This window comes from Candida pseudojiufengensis (genome assembly GCF_024610245.1).
Source record: "Candida pseudojiufengensis strain CBS 10847 chromosome Unknown scaffold4, whole genome shotgun sequence".
Lineage (NCBI taxonomy): Eukaryota > Fungi > Ascomycota > Pichiomycetes > Serinales > Debaryomycetaceae > Lodderomyces > Lodderomyces pseudojiufengensis.
In genome coordinates, this window is record NW_026261529.1 from 433830 (window position 1) to 459177 (window position 25348).

The 25348-nt window shown below is 28.9% G+C and overlaps 11 protein-coding genes across 11 annotated transcripts; 6 read left to right on the top strand and 5 right to left on the bottom strand. All coding sequences in view use genetic code 12, as the record gives it.

Moving 5' to 3' along the window:
- Nucleotides 1-174: 174 nt before the first annotated feature.
- On the bottom strand, nt 175-987 carry PRP45 (mRNA splicing protein; the record flags this gene model as incomplete). Its single annotated transcript, XM_051757621.1, has 1 exon — nt 175-987. The coding sequence occupies one exon, from the start codon at nt 985-987 to the stop codon at nt 175-177; it is 813 nt and encodes a 270-aa protein (XP_051614329.1).
- A 781-nt stretch (nt 988-1768) lies between these two features.
- On the top strand, nt 1769-2629 carry KGF55_002889 (uncharacterized protein; the record flags this gene model as incomplete). Its single annotated transcript, XM_051757622.1, has 1 exon — nt 1769-2629. The coding sequence occupies one exon, from the start codon at nt 1769-1771 to the stop codon at nt 2627-2629; it is 861 nt and encodes a 286-aa protein (XP_051614330.1).
- Nucleotides 2630-2683: 54 nt separating this feature from the next.
- Nucleotides 2684-3667, bottom strand: KGF55_002890 (uncharacterized protein; the record flags this gene model as incomplete). Its single annotated transcript, XM_051757623.1, has 1 exon — nt 2684-3667. One exon carries the CDS (start codon nt 3665-3667, stop codon nt 2684-2686), a length of 984 nt encoding a protein of 327 aa, XP_051614331.1.
- A 139-nt stretch (nt 3668-3806) lies between these two features.
- KGF55_002891 (signal recognition particle subunit) lies at nt 3807-5636 on the top strand (the record flags this gene model as incomplete). Its single annotated transcript, XM_051757624.1, has 1 exon — nt 3807-5636. The coding sequence occupies one exon, from the start codon at nt 3807-3809 to the stop codon at nt 5634-5636; it is 1830 nt and encodes a 609-aa protein (XP_051614332.1).
- Nucleotides 5637-5835: 199 nt separating this feature from the next.
- Nucleotides 5836-7194, top strand: KGF55_002892 (lipase family protein; the record flags this gene model as incomplete). Its single annotated transcript, XM_051757625.1, has 1 exon — nt 5836-7194. One exon carries the CDS (start codon nt 5836-5838, stop codon nt 7192-7194), a length of 1359 nt encoding a protein of 452 aa, XP_051614333.1.
- Nucleotides 7195-8255: 1061 nt separating this feature from the next.
- On the top strand, nt 8256-9446 carry KGF55_002893 (NADP-dependent alcohol dehydrogenase; the record flags this gene model as incomplete). Its single annotated transcript, XM_051757626.1, has 1 exon — nt 8256-9446. The coding sequence occupies one exon, from the start codon at nt 8256-8258 to the stop codon at nt 9444-9446; it is 1191 nt and encodes a 396-aa protein (XP_051614334.1).
- Nucleotides 9447-9580: 134 nt separating this feature from the next.
- Nucleotides 9581-10267, bottom strand: KGF55_002894 (uncharacterized protein; the record flags this gene model as incomplete). The annotated part of the gene is made up of 1 exon (XM_051757627.1): nt 9581-10267. The coding sequence occupies one exon, from the start codon at nt 10265-10267 to the stop codon at nt 9581-9583; it is 687 nt and encodes a 228-aa protein (XP_051614335.1).
- Nucleotides 10268-10626: 359 nt separating this feature from the next.
- On the bottom strand, nt 10627-11805 carry GCV1 (glycine decarboxylase subunit T; the record flags this gene model as incomplete). The annotated part of the gene is made up of 1 exon (XM_051757628.1): nt 10627-11805. One exon carries the CDS (start codon nt 11803-11805, stop codon nt 10627-10629), a length of 1179 nt encoding a protein of 392 aa, XP_051614336.1.
- Nucleotides 11806-12928: 1123 nt separating this feature from the next.
- TEL1 (DNA-binding protein kinase) lies at nt 12929-21481 on the top strand (the record flags this gene model as incomplete). The annotated part of the gene is made up of 1 exon (XM_051757629.1): nt 12929-21481. The coding sequence occupies one exon, from the start codon at nt 12929-12931 to the stop codon at nt 21479-21481; it is 8553 nt and encodes a 2850-aa protein (XP_051614337.1).
- A 250-nt stretch (nt 21482-21731) lies between these two features.
- On the bottom strand, nt 21732-22451 carry KGF55_002897 (acetate uptake transporter family protein; the record flags this gene model as incomplete). The annotated part of the gene is made up of 1 exon (XM_051757632.1): nt 21732-22451. One exon carries the CDS (start codon nt 22449-22451, stop codon nt 21732-21734), a length of 720 nt encoding a protein of 239 aa, XP_051614338.1.
- A 514-nt stretch (nt 22452-22965) lies between these two features.
- On the top strand, nt 22966-24690 carry KGF55_002898 (uncharacterized protein; the record flags this gene model as incomplete). Its single annotated transcript, XM_051757633.1, has 1 exon — nt 22966-24690. One exon carries the CDS (start codon nt 22966-22968, stop codon nt 24688-24690), a length of 1725 nt encoding a protein of 574 aa, XP_051614339.1.
- Nucleotides 24691-25348: the final 658 nt, after the last annotated feature.

The following is a 25348-nucleotide window of genomic DNA, read 5'->3' on the forward strand; positions in this document are numbered from 1 at the left end:
TTTTATCATCGTTATAAAAAAAAAAAAATTGTTATTATTCCTATGTTTTGAGTTATAAGCACTAACTCTTAATCGTTTTACTCTTCTATTCAGTCAATTTCCAAAACCTTGGATTTTTCGGTTTTCCTTAAGATTTTTGTCTAACATTTAAATCATCTTAATCTACAACAAATCTTAGTATTTTCTTCTTTTATATTTATCATCGTCATAATCATTAATATTCCTACGTTTAGAATTATAAGCAATAGCTCTAATCCGATCTTCTCTTTTTTTCAGTTCTTCCAATTCTAAAGCCTTTTGTCTTTCTGCTTTTTCTGTGAGCTGTTTCCTAACTTGGGCATCAGCTTGATCTAAAGCAGAATTCAAATCAGAAAATTTTTTTAAATTAATTTCAGTTTCGGTGGTTGCTGGATTTGATGAAGTCATTCTCTTTTTTAAGTCAATAGTATAACCATTATTATTTTTCCAATTTGATACTGCTGCAGGAATATTCCATTTAATTCTTTCTTCTTTTGTTACATTATGTTGTTTTTTTAAAATTGGTTCTTGATCAATTTCAATTTTTTCATGACGATTTTTTCTTAATTTATGTTTTGGTGGTAACATTGGATCTTGTTCAAATGTTGATATCTGAATTATTTGTGGTTGGGAGGAAGATGAAGCTGAAGTTTGTATTATTTCTGGTTCATTCGAGTTTGTAGTAATGCCTAATTTTGAATTTAGTAGGTTCGTTAGCACAGTTTTAGTTTCATCTATTAATTGTTGAGATTTTGGTGGGATGGGAAAATTATGAACCAAATTTGGATATTTTTGTTTTAATGGTATAGTTGAATCTAATGAATTTTGAGTTGATGAATTTGTATTCGTTGCTACTTCTTTGAATTCAATAATTGATTTATCATTTTTGATTTGTGATTTTTGAGGTGTAAAATGTAATGAGGGGTCATATGCTGAATGTTTTGGAGGAGGTAGTAGGGAACTAAACATTGATTATGTGTTTGTTGTGATAATAGTTCTTGATCTTGATTGTGATGACGATGATATTTTAAGAAGACAATATGTGATTTTTGTGTTAGATTATTAAATAGATAAGAAAACAAACAAATAGGTACAAACAAATGTTAGGCACAACTTTTGAAATGAAAGATAAGAATATGGCTTTTAGAATACAATAATAGACTGGTTCATGTATACGAAAGGGATTAGAATGGAATAGATAAATCTGCATTTGGTGATTGGACTCACGTTCTTTGATAAGTGTCCTTCTCGAAGTTTCAAATATGGGGAAATTTTACAAATCTAATTGTGTATATATAAAAGATTTTAGCTAGAACAAGAACAACAGGAGTATCTTAGTCGAATTAAGACGCTCCTTCAAAAGCTAGAATGAAAGTGGAATGGGAATAGACGGGACTAGTAGAAAAAGAAGATAGTTTTTGTATTGTTTCTGAAACTCGTAATAAATGATCTCAATTACTTTGTTTTGGAGTTATTTCCTATTTCGGAAACTCAGATGCGCTTCTATACAAATTAACAACATTAGTTTAATATGTTAAACATATAACTTGAAACTCCTTAACTACACGAATTATTACATGTGTTTCAAATTAAGGATGTATTTAGATCAGTATAGATTTAAAAAAATATAAAGAGATCTCGAAATTGCCCTTTCTATTTTCAATTTTATATCCCACAACTTTTAAAGATCTTATCAATATTTATAACTGAATTCAATTTAAATTAATACATCAATTCGTAATATTTGCAAATGTCAATAATGTCTGTTGATTCTCATCAAATAAATCCAAATCCCAAACCAATTATTATAAGTAATAATAGTACTAGTTTAAAAAAGAAAAACAAAATTAATAAAAATAATGAAGTTCGATATTTACAAGAAAAAGATATATATAAAGCTGCATTAACTTTAAAAGATGCATTTTCAAATGATTCATTAAGTAAATTATTAGTTTGTCATATAAAAGATCATTATAAAAGAGATTATTGTGAATTATTATTATATGAAGCTTATATAAAACAACATTTACAAAAAGGAATAGTATTAGTTCAAGGAGAAAATGATATAAATTTTGAAACTGTTAGTATTTGGTCACATCCAAAATCAGAAGATGAAGGATTAGATTCATTTTTTACATTAATGCAATCTGGTTTTGATAAAGTTTGGGAAAATTTTGAAGAAAAAGGTAGAAATAAAATATTTAGTGAAGATGGGATGTTAACTTTATTACATGATTCATGTGAAAGAATTATAAATAATGATTTAAGATTTAAAAATAAACCTATTTATACTTTAGTTTATGTTGGTTCAACAAAGCAAGCACAAGGTAAAGGAAATTTAAGAAAAATGTTTGAATTTATGTTTAAAAATTATATTGATCCAAATAATGCTTTAGCTTATTTAGAAAGTTCATCACCAAATAATATTCCAATTTATGAAAAATTTGATTTTCATTTTGTTGAAGATATAATGTTGGGTGAAAATGATTTTGAAGGTGCAATTGAAGGTGAAGATTATGCTATAATGAATGTTATGATTAGAGGAATTAAAGGTCAAGATTGGAGTAAAATTAATGTTTCCAAAAGTAATAATAATATTAGTAAATTTTAATAAATAAGTAATAATAATATATACAAAGAAATAAATAATGAGTCTCGTCTTCCTCTAATCATCCATTGATAAAACTGATTGTTGAGATGGTAAATTCATACCTGAAAATTCTTCTTTTGTCTTTTGTTTTATTAATTCTTCTTGTTTTTTAGTTATTGGTTGAACAATTTGATCAGGTGGTACAAATTTAAATTTACCAAATCCAAAAGCTCTATCAGTCATTTTATTTAATACATATAATTGTGATCTAACATATACTAATAATGCTTCAATATGTCTAACATCAACATTTTCATTTGCATTGAAAATATTTCTCCATAATGCAGCTGCTAATGTTATATCATCTGTCATTAAACCTTCATCATAACTTAATACACTTCCTAATAATTGACTATGATAATCTTTAGAATATCCTTCAATTAATCTACCTGATTTAATACCCAATTCAGTTGTCATTCTCAGTTCTAAATCTGAAAATATTCTATCAATTAATTTTTGTTGATATTGTTTTGAATATTTAAAAGGAAGAGCTCTCATTCTAACTGATAAAATCCAATAATGTAAAATTGTAATTTGAATTTGTTGTGAAAAGGACATTGGTAATCTTAAAGTTTGATAATAAAATTTTGCAGTATCACTTAATGGTTCATTTGGATAATATAATCCTTGTTTTTTACATTCACCAAAATATATTCCTCCAGCTACTGGTCCACTTCTTGAAGAATCCATATCAATTGCAAAAGTTGATACAATCCATTGACCTATTTTTTCTTTAAATGATGATATAGATTTTTGAGAATCTTCAGCTTCTGATAAAAATGGTGCTTTTGTTTTAGGTTGACGAGGTTTAATTTTAAGATCTTGTGCTATTATAGGTAAATGTGAATCTTTAGCCATATTTGTTGGTGATTCTGCTATTTCATCTTGATCTTGTTTATATTTCTCTAATATTGAATGTTTTGTTTGAAAATACAATTTAGTTGTTTGAGACAATAGTCTCGTCGGCGTTATCCTCACACCATGAGATATTCTTAGCATAGTGCTTGGACTGTGTGGTTATCGTTTATTGAATTTTTCAATTGTATTTGAAGAATTGATTAGAAGAAATGAAAAAAAAAAAAAAAAAAAATCCGTTGCAAAAATCATCAACAATAATTTGATCAATCAAACTGAAATCATGAGTGGTGTAATAACTCAAGCATTTGATAATTTAAAGATTGGTAAATTATCATCAGAATCACAATATGAAAAAATATATGACGTTTCATTTGAATATTTATCAAAAGTTAAAAATTTCAATGATGTAAAAAGTTTTAAAAATTGTCTAGTTTCTTTAATAAATTTAGATAAATATGAAAAAGCAAATCAAATAATTTCAAAAATTCCAAAGGACTTGGTTAATGAATTAATTCTTGAGATTAGTTATGTATATTATAAACTTGGTAAAACTAATGAAATTTTAAACTTATATAAAGATAATTTTAAATCAATTCCAATTAATTTACAAAGTGGATTCCAACACATTTTAGCTCAAACATATTACAAAATTGGGGATTATACGAAAGCATCAGAGCTATATGAAGAATTCATTAGTCAGGAGAATGATAATACAGATTTGTTAGTCAATGAGAAAGCAATTCTTTCACAATTAATTTTTCAAAATGGTTCACCAATTGAAATCGATAATAGCCAACTAGATGAATCAAATTATGATTTAATCTTCAATCAAGCATTGATTAATATTGCTATTGATGACCATGCAGAAGCATTAACATTATTACAATTAGCACATAAAGTTTGTTCCGAGAATAACTTATCAGAAGAAGATGTTGAAACAGAATTGTTACCAATAAATTTGACTTTAGCATATGTATATCAATCCCTAGGAGAAATCACAAAAAGTAATGAAATTTTGAGTCAAATAAATATAGACGACGTTCATGATCAATTAATTAAATTAATTATTAAAAATAATTTAAATTCTGGTAAAATAGATAATGTAAATTTATTAGAAAGAAAGTTACAATATCAAGAAACTATCCAGGCTTCAAAACAAAAACTCACAGTATTACAGTTAGACACAATATTGCAAAACAGTTTAGTTTTGAGATTTGCCAGTGGTACTTTGGGAAATAACATTCCATTGAAAACGGGACTTGTTCCTGAAGCATATAAAGTATTATCTAAAAATCAAATAAGTTTCAAAAGCTTAAATGACAAAGCACAATTGAAAAATATAGGAAGAAATTTGGTACGATACATAAATAAAGAAAAAAATTCAAATTTACATCAAGCAGCTGTACTTTTATTAGTCTTAGTCAATTCAAAATTAGGTTCATATGATCAAAGTTTGCCATTATTGGAGCAATTATCAATTGAATCTCAAAATCAACCAGAATGTTCTCCAGGTATAGTGGGTACATTAATAAATGTTTATGAATCAACTCAAAACATTGAAAAATTAAAACATTTGTTAACGAAATTAATTCAAAAATTGTTATACACTTCAACTGATACCCTTAAGAAAAATCCAGATTATTTTAATTCTGCAAAGATAATAGCGATGAAAAATTATGGGTTTAATGAATCTACTTCTCATCAATTATTTGAATTCTTAAATCAAATCAACCCAAAAGATCAACTAATAAATTCAATTTTATCACAGTCAGATGAAAATTTAATACCAATAGATCAATTACAATCTAATAAACCAATAGAAGATATTTTAGCGGTAAATATTGATGAATTAATTCCAGTGAAAGTCAAACCTTTAATTACAAGTACAAAGAACAATAAAAAGAATTCCAAAGTCACTAAAAAGAAAAAAGCTCCAAAATTTGGTAAAAATAAAGTGCTCAAACCTGAAGGAGAATTTAAATTAGATGATGAAAGATGGTTGCCTAAAGAAAAGAAGAAAAAATTAAGTGGAGGGCATCAAGGAGCAGTAGAATCAACCCCAGCTGCAAGTGCATCCAAATTGAAGAAAAAGAAGAAGAGTAAAAAGTAAGCTGCCTAATATTAGATATTCACAAATTTCCTAAAATTTAATTCATTAGTCGTTATTGTATATAGGTTGTGCTACCAAGCTGTTCATACATAATTTGTGCAACAGGATTTTGCAACCAAAATCATCTCAAGCATACCATATATATCATTAAATAATAATATTAAATGCGTTAGACATGTTGAAATAAACGGTCAATTCAATGATCTTACTACCATGTTTTATCCTATTGATTCCACTCTCCATTGTTTTATCGGATTTAATCCCACCAGATCAAGATCCATTTTATAATCCACCAAAAGGTTTTGAATTGGAACCATTAGGTTCTATTTTAAAAAATCGTACCACTCCCAATAAATTAAATAACTTATTCTTCACTTTTGATGTCAAAAATTCATGGCAATTGATGTATAGATCATCAAATTCATTTGATCAAGCAGCTGTAGTGGTAATGACAGTAATTGAACCTTTTAATGCATCAACAAATAAAGTACTATCATATCAAACATTTCAAGATTCTGCCAATTTTAATTGCTGTCCAAGTTATGGCTTTCAAAATGGAGCTCCAATATCAACACTTGCATCACAATTAGATATGAGATTTTTCTTACCAGCTTTAAGGAAAGGTTATTATGTTATAAGTTCAGATTATGAAGGTGTTAATTCAAGTTTCGCAGTTGGTAGAACTCTGGGATATGCAGTATTGGATGGTATTAGAGCAGCTACTAATTCAAGAGATATAACTGGAATTGAACCACTGGCTAAATTTGTATTGTTTGGATATTCTGGAGGTAGTTTAGCATCAAGTTGGGCAATTTCATTACAACCAAAATATGCACCTGATTTGAAAAATTATATTTTAGGATGTGCAATGGGAGGTTTAGTTACAAATATTACTGCAACTGCTGAAGCAACTGATGGTAGTACATTTTCCGGATTAATCCCATTAGCTTTAAATGGATTGTGTAATGAATATGAAAATTTCAAAGAAATAGTTTATTCCAAAATTAAATCTAGTATAAAATTATTGAATTTTAAAGAGGCGACATCGAAATGTTTCGTAACTGGATTAATAACGTATCAAAATATGAATTTTTTCAATGGTGAAAATCGAACATTTGAAGATGGTTTTAGTATTTTAGATATTCCAATTATTTCACAAATTATTGAATCAAATAATTTAATCAATTTAAATAGTTCTTATTTACCACAGGTTCCTATATTTATATATCATGGAACCTTAGATGATATTGTCCCCATATCTGGAGTTTATAAAATTTATAAGAAATGGTGTGATTGGGGTATTAAATCTTTGGAATTTTCAGAAAGTTTATTAAATGGTCATATAACTGAACAAATATTTGGAGCAGCTGCGGCTATTACATGGATTGATAATATATTCAATGGTTTTGAAGGTGTTAAAGGTTGTTCTCATACAAAAAGATTAAGTAATTTATGGTCTTATCCAAACATCACTGATGAAACTAAAAATTACTTTTTAAGTATGGATTATTCAATTTTGGATTTTATATTGGGGAAGAATTTTAAAGTAAAACGATGAATGAAAGTAGCATATGTAATTTCAAATTTCTCCGTATTTGATCTTAACTCCTAAACCAAAAAATATTGTTTATTGTTTTATAACTATTATAGTTGAAATAATGTAAAATGTATATAAAGACCTTCAAATTTCCATCCTGTAAAGATTTTAATGCCTGCTCCTAATTAAAATGAATTCACACTTTCAAACACTTCAAATTGTATATTCAAATACGTGATTGTACAATTAGGGCTTTTGCAACTTGACTTTTCCACTCGGCTGGAAGATAAAAAAATCTGTCACTTCAACAGAATGATTATATTGAGGCATTTACTAGGAACTCAAACTCTCAACCATAAAAGAGTACCACATCTCACTCACACAAAACTATGAGTTTTGATTATAGTATAAAGGCTTTGCAAGATCTAACTACCTTTTGAATCTCAAATCAATGCTTACTAATTATCAATGCCAGAAATAATTCGGTGTTTGTACATGTCTGGAAAGACCCGGAAGTTATCACTTCAACACAAAAGTGGATATGATAACCAAAAACGTTGAAGACTAGATAAGAGCTTTCAAATTAGGGTTGGTCATACCACTTAGATTTCATTTTGTTTCCTCAACCATTGATATACGTTTGGTCTCACAATCAGTAGTTACAACGATACATAGATCTTATAGAAAGCAAACAAATGAAATTGTGGTCATATCAAATCTAATGTTTTTTAGTTTAATCTAAATTACGTCAGTTGAATCATTCATGATATAATTTTTCAGAATGGTATAGGCACTACTTTTTGGCATACAAGACGGATAAATTTTAATTCAAGTAGCAAAACAAAACAGATCTAAGCATAAAATATTAAGTAATAATACTTAAACTTCACACTTAACGTTGTTTGTTCCTATGAATCGTTTATTATTGTTTTAAATTTTGTACACAAAGTTGTCCCGATGAAAATCAGCAATTCTAGATAACAAATGGTTAGGTATAAATATAACTTAAAGTTAATTCCTAAATATGAAATACTTTTCATTCAAATTCACATCACTAGAACCAAAAGACTTACATCACAACAATGACAGTAGAACAACAAGTACCAGATAAATTTCAAGGTTTTGCAGTTGACAAAGCTGAAAATTGGGATCATCCTAAATTAGTTTCATATGATAGAAAAAAAATTAATCCTCATGATGTCGTTGTAAAAAATGAAACTTGTGGATTATGTTATTCAGATATTCATACAATCACCGCTGCATGGAGTCCAATCAATACCAACAAAGGTGAATATGGTTTAGTTGTTGGACATGAAATTGCAGGAACTGTTATTGCAGTCGGTTCAGAAGTTAAGGATTTCAAAGTTGGGGATAGAGCAGGTATTGGAGCAGCATCATCTTCTTGTTTGGATTGTAACAGATGTAAACATAACAATGAACAATATTGTACTAAAGCAGTTGCAACTTATAATTCAAAGGATTCAAAAGCTGATGATTATGTAACTCAAGGTGGATATTCATCTCATAGTATTGCACAAGATCAATTTGTTTTCCATATTCCAGATAATTTAGAGTTCAAATATGCATCACCATTGTTCTGTGCAGGTATAACAGTATTTTCACCAATTGTCAGAAACTTGCAGTTATTAGACGAAGATAAAATTGAAGATCCAAGTAAAACTGAAAAATCTCAATTAAAGTCAGCAAAAGGTAAAACCGTAGGTATAATTGGTATTGGAGGATTAGGACATTTAGCTGTTCAATTTTCAGCTGCACTTGGTGCAAAAGTAGTTGTATTTTCAAGATCAAACAGCAAAAAGGAACAAGCTTTCGAATTAGGTGCCTCAGAGTTTGTAGCCACTCAAGAAGATGAAAACTGGCCATCAAAATATGAAGATACTTTTGATTTGGTCTTGAATTGTGGTTCAGGTTCAGATGGTTTAGATTTACCAAAATATTTGTCAATTTTGAAAGTCAATAAAAATTTCATATCAGTTGGTTTACCACCAACAAGTGAAAAATTTGAAGTCAGTCCATTTACATTCTTGAAACATGGTGCTGCATTCGGTTCATCTTTATTAGGTTCAAAGATTGAAGTTGAAGAAATGTTGAAATTAGCTGGTGAACATAATATTAAACCATGGATCGAAGAAGTTCCAATCAGTGAAGAGAATGTTCATAAAGCTTTAAAAAGGTGTGAAGCTGGTGATGTAAGATACAGATTTGTCTTTACCGAATTCGATAAAGCTTTTGGAGGAGTTGAAAAAAATTGAATTAAATAGATTGTAAGTAGCTTTATAGACATTAATTAAAATTGTGAATATTAGATTTCTCAAAGGGTATGCATTTAGTAACTATAAAAGTGTATTGATAGATTTAAAAAAATTGTTCTGAGATCCTATTGCATTTAATTAGACATTATGGTAAACCCATTCTTTTTGATCAATTCTAATTTAGCATCATTCTGACCAAGAGATAAAGATCTCCTGTGCTTATTAACGTAATATTTATCAAAGTTAATCACTCCAATATGACCATCATCCAACGATGATTTTGTTAAATATTTATCCTTTTTAGTTGGAGTGACAAAGCATGGTAAATTGTTAAATTTATGTAGGGATTTAAAATCATTGTTGAAATTTGGGGGTTGATATAACTCAGTTAATTGAGTAGTTTCGTTATCTCGGGTGATGAAACCTTTGAAGTCTGCTATATTTAAATCATTCAATGGTTTACGAGTTAAGCAAGGTGGTTTACGAGTTAAGCAAGGTCGTATGTTTATCAACTTTTTAGGTTGAAGAATATTTTCTTGATCATTATGATTTAATTTATTTGATGTGGTTGTTCCAACTATATCATGATTTGCACTCGAATTGGTTTTGTCGTTTGTTTTATCTTCCCAAATAGTGAATCCTAGAGTTGTTGGCGTTTTACGTTGCTTTGAGGGTGTTGAGGGTTTTGATATTGATTTTTTGGGTGAATTTTGATTGAATGATGGTTGAAAATATTTCCTTTTGGAAGGTGATGTAAAGTTTGTAGGTTTAGGTGATAAGACCGATCTTTTGCCTGGAGATGAAGAAGGTGTTGATGACATTAAGCTTATTTGAATGAAACGATATGAAAAATAAGAATGGAAGTAAAAGTTGTAGAGTGGAAGAAAGTGGTTTGAATATATAAAATATCAATATTTAAATATAACCCTTTGAATGTTACGAAATTAATTCAGAAGGAGCCAAAACTATATTACTAAGTAGAATTAAATAAAATATCAGTGTTTACATTTTTACGAGATTCCGAGATTTTGTGTAATTTTTAGTTTCGTCTGGTACGTCATAATAAGAATTATACTAATACGCATAAAATTGCTAGCTCAGACGCGTTTAATAAGACGAAATATAATATTTAGAAAAAAATATCTTTATGTCACTTTACAAATAGATTCAATTTCCCTATTCAAGGTTTATATAATTTACTTTGTACAAATGGTAATTTTGTTATCTTTGCGTCTCTTAATTTACCTCTGATTTCTATTTTCACATCTGATCCTATTTTTGCTTTTTTATCAATGAATGCTTGAGCTACATTACCACCAAGTGAAGGTGAAAAAGATCCCGAAGTTACATAGCCAATTTCGGTTTTACCATCTTCTGAAAAAATTTTGTTGCCTTGTCTTGGAGCTGGACCTTTTGACGTTAATCCGATTCTTCTATGAGTTGTTGATTTATTTTTAATTTGATCTAGTATCTTGGATGACCCATTGAATTGAGTGTTTGATCCATCACGACGAGATTTGGGGATTAACCAACTTAATGATGCCTCAACTGGAGTAATAGTCTCTTCCAATTCATGACCGTACAAGCACATACCTGCTTCCAATCTTAATGAGTCTCTAGCAGCTAAACCGATTGGTTTTGCAATATCTGGATATTCTTCAACTAATGTATTGAAAAAGTTTAAAGCTTCCCTCACCTCTTGGTCATTTGATGATGGTATAGAAAGTTCAAATCCATCCTCACCCGTATAACCTGATCTTGCTAAATGAACTGTTGCGGAAATTGGAGATAAATTTATGAATTTGGTTTGTCCGAAATAGATTTTACTTAAATCTTCATTAGTGAATTTCTGTAACAAATCTTGAGCTTTTGGACCTTGAATAGCTAATAATGTTCCTTCAAATGTATTATGATCAACGGAATTGAAATTTTTCAATTCATTATTTATGAAATTTACATCTTTCTCCCTGCATCCAGCGTTAGTGACCATATAATATTTGTCTTTTTCATGTTTCGTTATTATACAATCGTCTATTACTCCACCATCTTTGTTCAATAATACTGATAAACTTGAAGTAAATTCAGGTAAAAGATTTAAATCAATTGGTGTAATTTTTTCTAAAAACTTTTGTGAGTCCGGTCCTGATATATTATGTTGTAACATATGACTGACATCAAAGAGTCCAACGTTGGATCTAACCCAATTGTGGGAATCAATATGAGATTGTGAATTATATAAGACTGGCATTTCAAATCCAGCATATGGAACCATTTTACCACCTAATTCAACATGTGCTTCATATAAAGGAGTTTTCACTAATCCGGAGGTTGATGCAAATCTTTTGAATGATCTCAACATTTTGTATAATCAATGAGTGTGTAGATGTTGAGATAATTAAAGATGAAATGCAAAAGAAGATGAAAAATGTAATATATTTATGATGTTGTATTAAGTATACTCTTCTACCTACATACTAATACTATAAAGCTAAATAATCATATTTATTTTTTTTGTGGAGTGAAAAATTGAAATATTTTGACTTCTCGTAAAACACAGTCAAAAGCTTTTGACTCTCTTTAGATTTGATTCATTTAAAACATAACTGATTACTGAATAATAAAAGATGAATAACTCAGACCACTGAACACGATCAAAACCATTAGGACACTTGATAATTCAATTAAAATTGCAGCAACCAAATAACCTAACCAATTCAAAATTTGCTTAGTACAGTCTTCATGAAACTTCACGCAGAAATCATTCAAACAAGAACCATTATCAATCATAATTTGTAAAGTTGTTATCCTCTTTTGACTCAATAAGTAAACAATTTGCCCAATTTTGAAAAACCAGATGAATGGAAATAAGATTCCGATTAATAATATATTTAATTGTTGTTTTCTTTCATTTTCCCAAAATTCACAATTTTTGCATGAACACTTAGTGTTACTCTCTGGTGAACGACTTGGAAAATAGTGATCTGATTCGAATGATTTTTTATAAATATTCATCTTTGATTCTGATTAAGTATGTTTTTATGATTTGATGAACTACTTTATCTGTTTAAAACAGCAGATTCTAAACTCTTTATACTTTCAAGTGCCATAAAGTCTTTTGGTTGTAAGAATAATTTATAAGTTTCATAATGCTAAAAAATTACCATATTTGGACGTGACAATGGAAAGCGTTTTCAGATATACAACAATCAATTTGTACTTGTTTCAGACTAACAGCAGATTAAAAAGATAGTAACTAAGAATTCGCTAAGTGAATATCTTAACTTTCATGGATGTACCGTTTGTCGTAAGCACTCGTTAACGCTATTTGACTGCAAAGTTTCAATAATTTGCAGTAATTTAAAGTACTTTACACAAAAAGAATTATATTTTTGATTTTATATAACAGATCAATTTTTTACGTGTTTCATCTTTAAAGTTACAACCAAATCCATCTCATTAACCACAAATGGTCTTAGATTCATATGTCAACTTTGGACTTGCCAAATCTAGCAGATTTATTGCAATCAACAAAAGTCAAAGATAGAAATGATGCATTAACTCAATTAGAAATAGTAGCAGTATCAAATTATAAATTGTCACTGAAACAATTACGTGAATTAACAACCGCCATTTTCAATTTCATAAATCATGACTCAAAATTATTCGTTAATGGAATAGCTAATAACAGCTCAAAAATTCAATCCGTAGAGTCAAGATTAAATAGAGCCAGTTATTATTTAAGACTTTTGATTGAAAAATCCATAAATTACAAGTTGAATGTAAAATATAAAGTATATTTAGACATTTGCTTTAAAATTAAAGATTCATTTTATCTACAGAATGAATTAATTGCTCCCTGCTCCGTTGACTTTGCAATAATAACTTCAACAATAATCAATGTTAAATATGTGAGTGACCATTTCACGAATAAGGATTGGTCAACTTTATACTTTTTTATAATCGCAGTCATTGATCGAATTTTGGAGGGTGGTAAATTGATGACCAATAACGGATTGAATGATAAATTATTAGTTGAGTTTTGGACAGCATTGAAATACTTACTACAATGTGATGATTCGACTGCCCATACTCAATTGTTTGAAGATGAAAAGTATTTTAAAATGTTGCCATTGTTGGATAAGACAATCAAGTGTTTTAACAAGGAAAATTTGCTTCATATCACACTATTCGTTGTTATAAATAAACTCATTACTTTACTAGCTACAACTGATTTTAAATATGTCCATAGGTTAATTAAATTAGGTCTCAAAATGATGGTCATTTCACATAAAACTCATTGGGAAAAGCTTCAAGATCAATTTTTGATTTTCATAAATTTAGGTTCTACTCATAACTTCATCAATTTAGATAACCTACCAAAAATCGTTGGTGATAAAGAAATCGAATTTACAACAGACATATTAGATGATTCTATTGAAACACAACATGATGAAGATGATAAGGATGTGGTACGCTATAATTTAGAAATATTAATAGTTGAGTTGTTAAAAAGTCTACTGTCTAATCTAACATCATTATCCGTTGACCATTTGGGACTTACATTTTCCAATAGCAACACAACATGGTTTAAGTTGAAATCAATTTTTCTTAAGGGAAAAGAGTGTAGAAGTTGGTTAAAATACTTGGGCATAGCCAAACTTTTAAATTCATATTTTGCTTTGAAGAATAAAGACGTCCTTACAACATCCCTGACTGAATCGAGAGGAAGAAAATCCAAATTTGATGTACTCAACAATTATTTGACAATTTCAAGTGATCCCCTAGATTTTTGCAATTTTTTGATAATTCATAAATCGTCCACTGAAATTCAAGTCTTAGGGTTACAATTGCTTGTGTTTTACCTCGAGAGTCACTCCATTGAAAAAGATAAGATCAATCAAAGAGAGCCTAATGTTGAGACTGTTCAATCAACCGAAGTTACGAATACTACCTTTGATTTCACGTTGACCAACATCATCGATAAGGACGTGGATTTGCAAACTGTTTTACAACATTCATTAGCGGTTGCAGATAGTGAAGTTAGTAAAAAATGGGTTTTGTTGTTGGGAAGAAGCATAATATCCGAGAACTACATTAATTTGTTTAAATCTACTGATAAAAATAACTTTTTATGTCGATTGTTAAAAATTTCATTAGTTGAACTCAACAAAGAAAATTATAATATCGCTTGCGATTTGATATTTTTAATCATCATGGAATGCAAGTCAAACTTGAATAAGATTATTGATAATTCAATCATTACTCAAATTATAACCATTATTGATTTTGCAGAGGTCAGTGGTCCTTTAAACCTTTGTAACGAGAGCTTCAAGTTTTGGTATGCTGTTAATAAGATTTTAATTGAATTAAATGTGAATAGGAGGAATACTCTTTCGCAAAAAATTGACGATTGGATAATTGCAAAATGGGATGGTACATTCAAACCTAGCTTTGATATTTTATCTTCTGCATGTCATATACCTGAATTTTTGAAGTGGTTATCAGGTAATTCTTTCCAATTTGACAACTTGTATGAACAGTTTGATTTATATGATGACATTTTTAATTCACCAATGTATATGCAAAATCTAAATATTCAGTTGGAGTCATTCATAACATTAGAAACACGCTTGAGTAATGTTAAATCTTTTTCATACATGATAGATTCGATCACTCCCACCCAAACTTTCAAATTTTACACACGTTTACAGGAAACTTTTCAGCTGATGAACACGGGAAACAAACAGTACTATAGTCTATTAGAGTGGTTAATTATACTACTGGAGTTGGTGTCAATCTTTAATCAACCATCACAGCTGGATTTGGTTGAGATCTTGAAATATCAATTGCTAGTAGGTGTTGAATCTTTCATAACGCTAGATTTGGATTCCGATGAGTCCTTACTGATACTTAATATACTCACAAAATCTTCCAATATTGTTAAAAATTTTTTGAAGAAAATGACCACATTCCCATTGGAGACGATTTTAAAGTCAATTGAACCTGTTTATTTTTTTGACAACAAAAGAAATACTGCTAAAAGACTATATGATGGTGACGAGTTAAATAATGAATTTGCTGTTATTCGTGAAAATAGTTGTACACCCACTAATGAAACGGTACAAAATTGTTCATACATTATACTTTCACACGAGTTTAAACCAATAGATCAATTTCTTCAGATCAAATTAACTAGTCTACAATCTACTGACTTATCTCAAACTGATGTACTAAATCAAATGATCTCAACAATAGAATATTTGAAAGATGAATATTTTTTACAAGCCCTATGGTACATAGTAGAATCAGTCTTACCAAAAATTGACATTACAGAAATACAAGCATTTCCACTTATACGGATTGTAAGATTATTTGGAGAACGTTTACTTTCAAATCAAAAGTTTGATCGAAATGAAGTGGTCTTAGTAATTGTTTCAAAATTTTTTATATTTTTGATTCCACATTTGAAAGATTTAGGAAATGACTCGCTAACAAAGGACAGCTCAGACATTATTAATTGGTTATATGCACTTGGTAATAAACTTCTAATCAACACAGAAATTGCATCCCTTTTTTATTTGAAGTTTCTTATAACTTATTCACAGTACAATGATGAAAACATAATATCTCAACTATCTTTGAGAAATGAAATATTTCATAAATTTCAAAATTCAACTAACAATATTAAGATTAATACATCTGATCAGTTCTATGAGAAAATTCAAACTTTAAATTCCACTTTGCAAGAAGATACTTATTCTAGGTTGTTTGATTCATTTACAAATGCTCAGTCTGGTCAAGAAAATGCTGCAACGTTTATTTTGTTTTTTTCAATCTTGGCTAATTCATCATCGGTGGTCCTAAGGTTCGTAATATTTAATTTGACTGAATATTCTAGATTCAAATTTATGATTTCTTATTTGGAGAAAGGTTTTGACAAGATTTGTTCAGAAACAAATTTGAAAAGCTCGAAAGACTTATATAAGTTGGTAAAAATAGATTTGTTAAGAAGTTGGTGGAATTTTAATTCATTCGATTCTTTCCCAGTGGAGCTATTCAAATATAGTAATTTCAACTCGTTCATATTTGAGAATTATAGAGACATGGTGGCGGTTATTGTTTCAACTAGACTGCAACTGCAGCAACACAGTGCTGATCTGATCACACTCCAAAACATTGCTAAGGTAAAGGAGACAAAGGTTGAAGGAATTATTGCAGAAAGTTTATCAAAAATAATACCACTTAGTTACTCAAGAGACGGTATTAAAAATAAATGCTTCGAGGTTTTGAATGGTTATTTGCCGAACTTAAAAGAAGAAATGAAAAATCAGCTTCCATTAATTGTATTAGAAATCATAATCAATGCGGTAGTGACAAAAGAAAGTGACTTGAAAAGATATTCAAAAGACACTGAACAGATGGTCCATTTAATTGCAGAGGAGTCAATTGCAATTGAAATTCATTCCAGACTGTCAATCTCACTCAATTCAAGTATGGATCTAATCACTCGAATTATTCAAAAGTTTCACAACGAAACCAGTCCTTTTTGGTCTTCTCAAATGATATACTTTTTGATACGAAGAGTTGGACTTTTATTCGAAAAACATAGCGGAATAATCGAGAGACAACTTGTGTTGAGACAGATCAAATTAATTCTTTTAATTGCGGGTAATGATTTATTGTCGTTGGATGTTGTGAACTTATTAATATCGATTTTGTCACCCTTGTTGAAAGATGGTAACTTTTCCACTGATGTTATGAGGGTTTTCTCATCCTTTCAAAATTTGTATGCGGTCGATTTAGTTTATTCAAAGTCTTTAGATGCTGTTAACGCTATGGTAGTTGCATTGTTTGAAGCATTAAAGAACGATTGGAATTTAAACTTTTCCTTCAATACTTTGATGAGACAATTAAGCAGTTTTGTTGAAAAGGCGTATACGAAAGGAAAAAGTTCATCAAAATTAGATCTTGTTAATGCTGGTATCAAATTGCTACAGAATGAAGAAACTCAATTTCAAATTTCGATTATCGAAGATTGTCTTAAGATGCATTGCGGTTTTGATTGGATTAAGCTTTGTTCATTTTGTTTTGATTTAGTTGATGATTCAAGGTCCTTCATATCCAATCCTTATGTAATTAAGAAATTATTACAAATTAGTGACTCAAATATGAAAAAATTATCTGTTCCGTTTAAAGTTTGGATTTCAAAATGTTTGTCCAGTCATTACGGGAATGCTGGTTCTAAAAATCAATTACTACTTAATGAACACTTGGAATACAAAGGTCCTTCTGAAAAGTATTTGAAGTCCCATTATTTTGAATATGCATTGGAAAAATTAATTGAAGTAAGCAAAAGTAGTAGTGCTAATGATGCTGCTTGTGCAGAAGCGGTATTGGGAGTTTTGCTTGAAAGACATCTTAATGCAACAAAAGAATTATCAAATTTGGTTAGATTGAACTCCATACTCGAACCTTTGAAAAGTTATATATTACCATTAAAATTATCAACTTGTGTTTTATTAAATGATGAATCAGAAGTTCAATATCTTGATTACAGTTTGCAAGGTATAATTGAAGATTTTGAGACCTTTTACGAGATAAATCGGGAAAAATGGTGCTCAAATATATACTTGGCAATTTTAAAAGAGGTTGCAACTTACACATCATTGGGGTCGATAATAAGCACTTTCTCAATTCAAGTGCCAGAATTTGCTGCTTCTACTATTCCATCTTTAATTTGTTTGTACTTGCAGCTTGGGGAAGTTAAAGCGGAAGAGCAAGTGGTGATTGTTTTAAATTCGTTCCCTAAATTGAAAAATATTGATCAGGCAACAAAGCATATCCTTTTAAAAATAATTCAAAGTATACGAATCGCTGCAAAAACTTCAAATTTCAAACGCTTTTCCAATGTTCTTTCCAGGATTGATCTTTTAGAATTTTTCAAAATGGCAGCAGAACTGAAATTGTACAAATTTGCATACATGATATTTGAAGATATATACGCCGGTACTGAAGACTCTACTGAATATTTACAAAATCATTATTCGAGTTTGCAACAAGTTTATGAAAATTTAGATGAAAATGATTTAATATATGGTTTGCCAGAAAAGACAGGGTTGGATCAGACACTAAAAATGATTGCTAATACAGCTTCATCAGAAGTTCAATTTCAATACAGTAGTGCATGTTTAGATACGAGTTTAAAGCTTAATTCAAGAGATCTCAATGACAGTTTAATTGCTTGCATGTCGAATACTGGTTTGTTAGGTCTTTCTCAAATCATCAACAAGAATTACATTGGTGGTGGTGATAATTCTTTCGAGTGGAGCTGGAAATTATCACAATGGAATCATCCTGTACCAATTAATCCCAAAGATGAAAATGAAATAATATACAAAGTTTTAAAGCAAATTCATGATTTCCCACTGGATCAAAGATCAATATGTGATAAATCAATTTTAGAGATAATGAATGATAACAGGGAATTTCAAAATGAAGGTGCTAAAGAACACAGGGAGAGGGATTATAAATGGCTCAAATCTTTAGCAACAGTATCTAGTGTAAAGGGCATAATTTGTAATGAATCCTATGAATCACAACGCTTAATTGAACATCTGGATTTCAGCATGTTTGAAGACTTAATTCTAGCAAAGCAAGCAACATTTCAAATCTTAGCACAACAACAAGATTCAACTACCGACAATCCAGATAAATTATGGTCGTCTGCTTGTAAGGAACTAGTAGACTATAATAACTTAGCCAGAATTAATAATCAAAACCAAAAAATGATATCCTCAATGGTGATGATTGATTCAATATGTAAAAAACTACAAAATTCTCGAAATCCAGAGCATCAAAATATGACAAATTTATCATTATTCCAAGCAGCCCAATCAATGTGGAAACAAGGTAATACTAATGCTCCTGTTTTAATGTTGAAAGAATTATATAATGCTGGTGGAGTAGATATTAATGATTCTCATTTAAAAACTGATAAATTTTTGATTAAAGCTATGATGGTTAAATGGATGGCTGAATCACGTCAAGAATTAGCTTCAACTTTAATGGAAAGTCAAGTTTTACCAACTGCTGAAAAGGCTTTAATACTTAATGAACCTTTGCAACAATCAAGAATATTTAGATTGTTGGCTCAATTTTGTGAAACTCAATATAAATCAAAATCACTAAGTGAACATATTGAAGGACTTGAAAAAAGAGTAAATGAGAAACGTGATGAGATAGAGGAATTAAGAACACATTATCAAAATAAGGATGTTTCTTCAGATGAAAAAAAGGATATCAATAAATTTTATCATAAGTTGAAGGTAATGTTAGCTGCAGAAGTGGCTGATTTGAAATATGCATCTGACAATAGGAAACAATTCTCAGTTAAAGCGGTTGAATATTATCTAGAAAGTATGACATTTGATGATTTCCCTGAACAAGATTTGGATAAATTTTTTGCATTATGGTTGGAACAATCAAATGATGATCAATTAAATATTGAAATTGAATCAAAATTATTAGCTTTACCATCATATAAATTATTAAGTTGGTGTGCTCAATTGATGTCCAGATTATCAAAAGAAAACACTCCATTTCAATCAATTTTGAAAAAGTTGATACTACAAATGTGTATTGATCATCCTCATCATTCATTATATTTATTATATTCTTTGAAGAAACAACTAAATTTTGCAAGAAAAGATAGAAATATATTACTCGAATCGAAAGCATTATCAGCTGCTGGTATATGGAGTGAACTAACTGAGCAGAATCAGGCATATGTGCAAGATATTTTAATTCCAATCGAAATATTTAGTGAAGAATGTATCAAATTGGCTGAGCATAAAGTAAGTAAAAGCAAAGTTATGAATTTAGATAAATTAAGTTTTGGAAAATATTGGTTAAAAGAGTTACCCACTATACCTCCACCTACAAAAAGTTTAAAAATCGATCCAACTAAGAAATATGAAAATGTACCAGTACTAAATAAAATAGAAAATAAATTAATTTTAGCTTCATCAGGTTTAAGTTTACCAAAAATTGCAACTTTTTCATTATCAGATGGTTCTACTCATAAAATATTATTAAAACATGGTACAGATGATTTACGTCAAGATTCAATTATGGAGCAAGTATTTGTTAAAGTTCAACATATATTTGCAAAAGATAAAGAATGTAATAAAAGAAGTTTATCAATCAGAACTTATAATGCAATACCATTAGGTCCAACTTCAGGAATAATTGAATTTGTGCCTAATTCAACTTCATTAATTGATGTTATAAGACCATATCATTTAAAATATGATCAATTAAAAATTGAAAAAGCAAGAGAAATTATGAAATTAGCTCAAAATAAAGATAAACTTGAAAGATTACATGAATTTCAAAAAATTGAAAATAAAATTAAACCAGTTTTAAGATTATTTTTTCAAGATAATTTTCTAACATCTGATAAATGGTTTGAAAGTAGAATTAAATATACTCATGGTGTTGCAACAACTTCAATTGTTGGTCACATGTTAGGATTAGGTGATCGTCATTGTAATAATATTTTATTAGATAAACAAACTGGTGAACCAATTCATATTGATTTAGGAGTTTCATTTGATCAAGGAAAAAGTCTTCCTATTCCTGAAACTGTTCCTTTTAGATTAACAAGAGATATTGTTGATGGTTTTGGAATAACCGGAGTTGAAGGAGTATTTAAAAAATCATCTGAACATACTTTAAGAGTCTTGAGAGAAAATAAAGATCATATAATTTCAATTTTAGATGTTTTAAGATGGGATCCTTTATATTCTTGGTCTTTATCACCTTTAAGAAAGAAAAGATTACAAGAAGATGAAGCAGGTATTGAATTACAACCAGAAAGAGGTGGTTCAGAAGTTGGAAGAGCTGTTTCAACTGTGGCTGATAAATTAGTTGCAAATGGATTAAGTACTGAAGCAGCAGTTAGAGAATTAATTCAAGAAGCTACAAATTCTCAAAATTTATCATTAATATATTTTGGTTGGTGTCCATTTTATTAATATTATTAAATCATGTCTATATAGAATAAATTTGCATATTGAAAATTCCTTCTTCACTCTGAATTGAACTTCTATTCTTCTTCGTTCAAGTTGGTACTGTTTTTGTTTTATTGTGACTAACCGGGATAGCTCCGGCTGGAAAAACGAGATAACTATTAAACTCTGTTGAAATACCTGCAAAACAATTATAGAATCCTAATTAGAACAAAATGTTAGTAAAAAAAACCATCTTCAGTTTCTTTTCTAGTTTTTACGTACCGAATAATGATGAAATAAATAATAAGATTCCACCACCTCTTACACATTTTTCATTTGGTGCTATAAATCCAGCACTTAACATAAAAATTCCAAAATCTAAAGTGAAAAATAATATTAACATTGGCCAAGTAGATTTAAATGTTACTAAAAACATAAAAAATGTAAAAATTGACCATCCCAAAAGGAAAAACCCAATAGCATAACTAAATTGTTCAGCATCATCACCATATGCTTCAATTATTCCAAAATTTAGAATATATATTGATCCAAAAGATAACCAAAATGCACCATAAGATGTAAAAACAGTAGCTGCAAAGGTATTACCTGCACCACCAATTAAAAATAATCCAACTCCAGCTAAAAATTGTATTAATCCACCAAAAAATATAGCTGGTGCTATAGCAATATTTATAATTTTTATATTTTTTGCTTGAGCTAAATATAATCCTAAAACAAATGTTGTTAAAGAAAAAGCAGCTAATGCAACACTTGCAGCATTACCAGCTTCTCTTTTTGGCCATGTAGTATAACCAACATTAAAATATGCAGCAGAAGGTTTTTTTAATATTTGTTTATTTATTTTTTTATTATCAATTACAGTAATTTCATCATCTGATACTAATGTTGATGGAACATATCTTGAACTTGATGGAACAGCTGATATACCTGATGCTGAAGTAATTGGTTCTATTCCTGTATCATATTCAGTCATGATTGATTGATTGATTGTTGTTAATTCTCAATTGTCAAATGAGGAATACATCACAAGTAAGTAAAGTTAATTTCAAATACTTTCATTGTGATTATATACAGCTTGCAGCGTTATAGTGTTTTAAATTTAGTCCATAAACTCGTCAGATAAAGGATAATGTCCATTTATGCATTAATTTGCAAAATTATGTCAATATTTTGACAGAATGATATGATTGTCTTACAATTTTTAATTGAATTTATAAACCATTCTTCAAACTCATTTCTGGGGTAAGTAAGACGGGATGAATCTTAACTCTATGCATTTGTATCTGGTTCGATGGTTGAGATCGCATATTCTCCATTTTTGTATGTCAAAATGCTCTAAATATTATACGAAAATTTCGGACTTATTTTCGTTTCAGATATATTACTTTTAAAAATAAATTAATTTCTGAAACTTGTAATTATTATTTTTACTTTAATCAATCTAAAATTAATCGTCCCATACACCACATAGAAATGTCTTGCAGACAATGAGTTTTTATAATCAAGATGAAGAAGAAGGATTAGATGGGACTATTTTGAAAATTCCATTATCAATAGTTGATAAAGATACTTCGGAAGAAATTAAATCATCATCTATCTGGTTATACGTTTCAAAAGCTGATACAAATATAGATGAAATTAATGATTTGACCAATAATACCAAGACTAGTGATTTAAATTTTACATATATTTCAATTATAGCTGTTTGGCCTGAAGGAAGTTACGATACAGTTATAAATTCCGATAATATATATGATATATTTGGATCAAATGCAAATGATCTTTTCACCAAGGATGAAACTTTTAATGTATTTACAAATTTATTTCCATTAGATTTTGAAAATTTAATTGAAAGTAAAGAAAAAGATGGAATTCATCAAAATTTGAAGATAAATGCAAGATTTGAAGTAGATAGATATAAATATGATTTTGATTCACTGGAAACTTTAAATAATAAACCTTTACAAATAATTATAAAACAAGATACTCAATGGAGTCCCAAAATTGGTCAATTTGAATTAAATCCTTTAGATTTTGAAGATAAAGAAGAATATAAATTAGAAAGTAGTTTATTTAATTGGATTGATTTATATAATAAACAAAATGAATCATTAATTACAAGTTTATTAAATGATAAAAAAAAATTAGAACAAATTGAAGAAGAAAATTTAATTTTAAATGATAGATATAAAAAACAAGAAAAAGATTATAATTTAATTATTGAAGATTTAGAAAATAAATTCTATCAAGTACTTGATGCTAAAAAGAATAAAATATTTCAATTAGTTCAATCTAATTTACCAAAATCTGAATTAATTGGATTAAATCAAAAATTTTTACAAGAAAATGGGAAATTAAAAGGCTTAAATTTTGATAATATTCCAAATATGGATCTTTCAAATAGAAAAAGAAGTAAAAATGGTAACGGTACTACAAAGAAAAGGAAATTGGGTACAAGAGGTAGAGGGAAAAAGAAAATTAAAGAAGAGGAAGAAGAAGAAGAAGAAGAACAAACTAGTGAAGATGAAAGTGATGAAGAAAGTGAAGATCATTTTCCAGAATTTAATCCAGTTAAAGTTAAAGATGAACAACCAATATATAATTTTAGACCAAGTCGTCGACCACCAAAATCCCCTGAATTAAAAGATGAATCATTTACTACTAAAATCAAAAATGATCCTGATTCAATATCAGATGCTTTTCATCCTGAAGATTATGGTACTTTAAGAAATGAATCACCTGAATTAAAAGATAGTAGTTTTTCACAAAGTTTTAATAATAAAAAATCTTTTGAAGCAATATCAGATAAAGATGTTATAAGAGAGGCTTTAGAAAAAGATGAAGATAATAATGAAAATGATACAGATAATGATGATGAGAATGCAACTCAATATAGTTCAACAGAAGATGAAAATGAAAGTGATGGTGAAAATAATATTCATTTTAGTGATGATGAAAGTTCAAAACAATCTAGTCTTGCTAAACATCAAGTAAGTGCAATTTCTGATAGTTTGGGTGATGCTAAACATCAAGTAAGTTCAGTTTCTGATAGTTTAGGAGATACTAGTCAGAAAAGTAAAGAACATAGTCAAAATAAAACTACAAGTCAGAATAATATTAGTAATGTTAGTCAAAATAATGATAGTAAAAATGTTAATGCAATTAGTCAAGCTGATATTGAAACAGATTATAGTGACTCCGATGATGATTGAAGTTAAACAGAAATTGCTGGCAACAAAATTAACTTCAACTTCATTTGCCAATTTTTTAATTCTTCATAATTAATATAAATTTTTAATATGTTTTACCTACTATGGTATTAATAACCAATACGATCTCTTAATATGTTTAACATAAGCCAATAACCAATACGATCTCTTTCCTTATTAAGCTAAATTTTTCAACGTATTGCGGCTCAGATCAAAAAGTTTAAATCTTGGGCCAAATTAAACTTTGAAACTATTTTTAGAAATGAATGAACAGACTTTGTGAGATAAAATAGACCGGGATTTACCTTCCATCTTGACCGATTAGATTCTTTTGTTCCACTTAGAGACGTAGAACCTTTATATTTGATTCAAATGCCGTTTTAAAAAATTTGGTTCTTTGGCATAGCCTACACTTCTTCTTCATTTCATACGAACTTCCGCGTAAGTTAATTCAATTTAAGAGACCATTTTTGTCTTAAGAATTAAGTGAAAATATTATCTACGGTCGCATCCTGATACTACTCTGAAGTCGGTTCATTTGGTTGAGATTTGGGATTTGTTACTTAGTAAATTAATGACAGTAATCAACTAGCGGTAATATTGAAAATTCATGTCAATAATTCAATTATTTCAATGACGCGTAATATATTTTGTTTTGTTC